This window comes from Populus alba, chromosome 16, assembly GCF_005239225.2.
Source record: "Populus alba chromosome 16, ASM523922v2, whole genome shotgun sequence".
Taxonomy (NCBI): Eukaryota; Viridiplantae; Streptophyta; class Magnoliopsida; order Malpighiales; family Salicaceae; genus Populus; species Populus alba.
Window position 1 is genome coordinate 1,013,586 of NC_133299.1, and position 5,137 is coordinate 1,018,722.

Genomic DNA, 5,137 nt, shown 5'->3' on the forward strand with positions numbered 1-5,137 from the left:
TAATAAAGTATTTTTTTAGTATTTATATACTAAAAATTTGAAAATGGTTAATAACCAACTAAAAAAATAAAATAAAAAAAGAGGAGTCTCTAACTAGGAGAGAAAAAACACATTTGGAAAAAAAAAAAAAAAGATCTCAACTGGGTTTTGTCGAGTTTTTGCTCATTCCGGTCTTTTATCTTACCCGGACCGGTTCAACAACCGAGTCAATCAGGTCCCAGATCGACTAGCAAGTCTAGTCCGGTTTTAATAACTATACCATTAACACCTTGCCATGAACATTTATAAGTATCAAGACCCCATACGGCTTGCCCTTATTTTAATTTCTAACAAAGCTAATTTTACTGAAAATGTTTCCCCAAAAATTCTATTAAAAAATCTTTACATTTACAAGTACAAGTATAATCTATCAATTGTCTATTCAGTAACTTCTTCTTTAATTTAATGAAGCAAATTTGAGTTCTTAACTCAAATTTTCACCATTATAATATAATTATGTAGTCCTAAACACTATATTCTCCGAATAAAAATGAGATCTTAACTATTATTTAATGGAATATAATTTAAAAGAAGTGATTTTAGAAAACAAAAATTAATGTTAGATTTGTATATATATACTCTGAAAATGCATGCTGAGACTATAATTTCATAGAATAACAGAAGTTACAAATTGTATGCTCTTTTCTTACCATTATATATTATTTTTTAAGAGAACAGCAATGGTATAAAATCAAACCCAAATATCCAAGATGTTCTCCTATAATTCATATAAAAATGGATGTTCTTCGATACCCAAGTCAAACGTTTTGGTTAGTGCCATTTTTTTTTTTAAAAAAAAAACAATTATGATGGATGGTTTGCTTTTAACTATATTATAAATAATAATTTAGTTTTGAAGCATGAAATCTAAATCCTTAATTAGGAAAAAAGTGAGGATCTTTAAAAATTGGACATGGAATGTTTCTGGAAAAAAAATCAATATTAATAAAATACATATAAACACATACAAGAATAAGAGCACAAAACTTGCATCAACAATGAAAAAGGAATTTATTTGACACTGAAGATGATACTTACATTAACTATATGATACTGAAGAGACAGTGATTGCATGATACTTACAGATATTGGAGGGACGACGTCAAATTCCCCAAGGATGGAGGTATGGAGCCACTGAGGAAGTTTGTGGAGAGATCCCTATGCATATGTGTTACCATATAAGTTTATTATTACTCAAATAAGAACCAATAATTTAACTTTTATGAACACGCACTAAGAACTGAAATTAGTTATTGTATATGATCCAAAAGCTAAGCTGCTCTTTTGCACATAATTATGCAGACAGCCATTAAAAAAGTTTTCGGAGAGATCGCTATGCATATGGGAAGTGGGAAGACATTCACCGTACATTAATGGAAATATAACGAAAGATTACAAACATCGAATCAATGCAAATTTCTTTGCTAGTATTTTTGGGAGGGCACTTATTTTTTATTATTTTTTTTACCTTTTCAAACACACATCTAAATTATACTTGTAATATATTTTTCCTCTTTAATGAAACAATATAAAAAAAATTATACTCGTATTTAATTTAACATATCTACATATATTACTATTAATTATTAAAAGTTATAAAATTATTTGGGATAATTATATATATATATATATGCCTTTTGAATTAACTATTGAAATTAATTATTTTAAATAAAGACTTTATTTTAATAATTAATGATCAACATCTGTTGTATTCTATCCGACCTTGGATTGCATCTGATGCAGCCATTGATAGGTTGTGATGGATCATAATTTCGAGATTGCCTTTGCGGGCTTGATCCGAACAATGCTTTGATTTCTTTGCTGGTATTTTTGGGAGTATGGTTAGAATTCATCTACACGCTGACCAGTTTAATTGTTTATTTATATGTAAATTGACCCAGGATAAAAAAGATTCATTATCGGGTCTTCTCCTTTGAATATTGCCTCTGGAATAACAAAATTAGTTAACACACGACTATGTCTTTTGTGATGTGCAATTTTTATGTTCGTCGTTTTGTTATGTTATGTATAAATTGTTTTTTGTTTTTCAAAAATCAATTCAGGATAAAAAGATTTTTTGTCGGGTCTTATTCTTTTTGTCTATCACGTAATAAAATCAATTAATAAAAGACTTAATTTGTCATGTTTCTACAGTTTAATTTTGATGGCATCATTTCTCCAAGAACAGGATTTATTTTTAATCATGTCTTGAAGTTTTTTGTCGTTTATACAAAATCAACCCAATTAATAAAAGACTTTAATTGTGTGGTTTTCCTGGGATGTTGCATTAACAATAGGCGAGTATTGATTAATGCACAATGCCTATTTAATTTCTATAAACAAAATGTTATAATTTGGATTCTATGTGTCCTTGACAATACCCTTCCAATATACTATTCCGATTATTTAGTCAAACAGTTGTCTAGTCAAACATAATCTAAGCATAGGAGTTGATCGCCCATAGTGACAATATTATTTTTAATTGTAAATATAAATATTTTAAGACATTAATATTATTTTTTAATTATAAATATTAATTTATCATTTGAATTTTCTCATCTAGTTTGAATGTGTGTTAATAATTATTTATTGTTTTATTATATATTTTTTTGGATCCAATAAATAAATTTGGGCCGTATCCATGCAATCCCACACATACCTGTTAAAAATAAATAGTGTTTTTCTTAACTATTTCAATCAATGTTATCTTTTAATTATAAAAGTAAATATTTTATGATATTAATATTATTTTTTAATTATAAATATTAATTTATAATTTTTAATTATAAACATTCATCAAAGTGGAGATTAGGTCATATTAATACTCCTTTCATTATAGAATTCTCTAACCATTAAATTATCTACCCGAACTTTTATATCGATTCTTTTATTCACGAAAATAACACCTTTTTTAAAACATCTCGCCAGGGCCTAGACTTCTAGCTAGACAATAGCTTCCTCATATGTCATGTACTTCTAAACTTAAATATGTCTTCCTGCAATAAAACTAGTTTAAGAGACACTTAACACTATTAAGCATTTATTTAGGCTCTAATTATAATTTAAAGTCTAAGAGTTAAATTTCAATATTTAAAAAGTTAATTTGATCAAATTAGGGGTTTAAGTGAAAAAATAAGGGTTAAATTGAAGTTTTTCAAATTCTAAATTAAAAATTCTAATTTGTAGGGTTTAGCTTAAATGATATGTGGTTCAACTACTATGCATCCTTTTCTTTAATAATTTTTGTTGATCTAATAAACACTTTTAAATAAATGAATATAGTGGCAGAAACTATATTCTTCTATAGGCACTTTTGTTGTCCAAACTGCTGTAGTGACAGTATATGATCATGGTACTGGATCACTTACAGACGGTTGAGTAAACTCAAGTTCCCCAAGATGGGAGGGATGCTACCATGAAGTTGATTCTTGGACAAATCACTGTTATGGTAATAGGATAATTATCAATGAATTGAAGTCAGCATAACTACTTCGAATTATTATCATCATATGTCATATGATACTCACATTGCATTTAGGTGAACGAGACGAGCCAAGGCTTCAGCATTTATTTCTCCAGTTAAGTCCTGGTCTGGGAGCGTTCTACCACCCAAAAATGGCGTCAACATAGAAACCAGTGAGTTTTAAAGAGGATGTATTGCCTTACAAAAATGAAAGAAAATTGGATGAAGTTGATGAGGAACTTACAGGCCGGTGACGTGACAAACTGTGCTGTTCTCGTCAGTGCAATCGCATTTGATGTATTCAAAATTAGAGGAACAAGCCGAGCGTGAGATATTTGGATGAAAACCCCACTCTAACTTTATCAGCAAGTCTTCCAAAGCCTTTTCTGCCAAACGTTTTCAACAATGAAACATCATTTTTTTTAGCAAAATTCAAACAGGTAGTATGCATTAATTAGGTTGTTATTAAAAATCTCATTAATGATGTAAATTGAACTAATGCAAATTGAACTGTCAACAACAAGCATGAAATCGTGTGTACCTTCATCTTCAGGCAATTAAGGCATGTCATATAAATTTGTTGCTTTACAGACTACATAGCCAAATTGACAAAGAAGAAGAACGGCAAGAGAGGAAACAAGCTTAGGAAAGAGCTTAAGATAAAGCTTAGCCATTACTATAGTTTGCAATGCGACATGCATGGAATCTACACAAAAAAAGCCCTCTTTGTTCATAACTTATTATTAATTGGGTCATCTGAAAGAGAAGATATTGAAGGAAAAGCTCATATTTAACAGATAAACAAATTTTCTTCCTTCTTTTGTATATAGGAGGAAAAAGATATATATGTAGATGGAAAAGTATATCGTGCGTGTGTACCTTCATCTGCAGGCAACGTGGCGTTTCTGCTTGGACTATTTACCGGTGGTTGACAGGCTACATAGCCAAATTGACAAAGAAGAAGAAGAAGGGCAAGAGAGGAAACAAGCTTAGGAAAGAGCTTAGCCATTACTACTTTAGCTTGCAATGCGCTTCCCTTGAGACGACATACATTCTTTATAAAGATATTGTTTTACCGTTCAAACAGTTATTAACTCTGAATCAATTACCTCACATTACCAAATTGTCCCTGTCCAAATATCAAAATACCCGAGAAAAGTAACTTGCAATACATTCTTTTTACATTGATTTTTGGAACCAAGATTGATACATAATTAATTCTAGTGGTTGCCGGAAATAATTTTGGTTGTTTTGTCTTAATTATGTGCTATAAAAGAATGAAAAAAACCTGATATTTTTTGCTTAAAAAATCAGATGTTTTTTTAATTAAAATAAACAATTTATAAAGTGAAAGGTAATTATTCAGATTGTTTATTCATAAACTGGATAAATAAAGTGGATTGATGAAAAAATATTTTGTTTATCAAAATAAAAACAATGTTATTTTAACTAAAATAACTTGAATTAACTGGGTTATCTCAGAAATTAATTTCTTAATTTAAACCATTTTTCGAGTTAGTTTTTTATTTTGAATCAATAACAACAATCATTCTACACCTACACACTCGGAAAAAATAAATTTTTAACTGATGACTCAACTTTTAAGTAGTAAAATAAAAGAATTATCACTTAAAT

The 5,137-nt window shown here is 29.0% G+C and overlaps 1 protein-coding gene across 1 annotated transcript; it reads right to left on the minus strand.

The window, feature by feature from the left end:
* Window positions 1-923: 923 nt before the first annotated feature.
* Window positions 924-4,684, minus strand: LOC118030918 (probable leucine-rich repeat receptor-like serine/threonine-protein kinase At3g14840). Its single transcript, XM_035035191.2, has 5 exons — window positions 4,382-4,684; window positions 3,747-3,888; window positions 3,567-3,641; window positions 3,408-3,479; window positions 924-1,197 (listed from the first exon to the last, which is right to left on the minus strand). The coding sequence occupies exons 1-5, from the start codon at window positions 4,509-4,511 to the stop codon at window positions 1,119-1,121; spliced, it is 498 nt and encodes a 165-aa protein (XP_034891082.2). The 5' UTR covers window positions 4,512-4,684; the 3' UTR covers window positions 924-1,118.
* Between the last annotated feature and the right edge of the window lie 453 nt (window positions 4,685-5,137).

Excerpts from the sequence above, each read along its gene's own strand:
- LOC118030918 (XM_035035191.2), bottom strand. The coding sequence starts at position 4,511 with ATGGCTAAGCTCTTTCCTAAGCTTGTTTCCTCTCTTGCCCTTCTTCTT. Across the intron at positions 3,642-3,746 it reads GTTTGTCACGTCACCGGCCT|AACGCTCCCAGACCAGGACT; the intron begins GTAAGTTCCTCA and ends TTTGGGTGGTAG. Across the intron at positions 1,198-3,407 it reads TTGAGTTTACTCAACCGTCT|GGATCTCTCCACAAACTTCC; the intron begins GTAAGTGATCCA and ends ACATATGCATAG.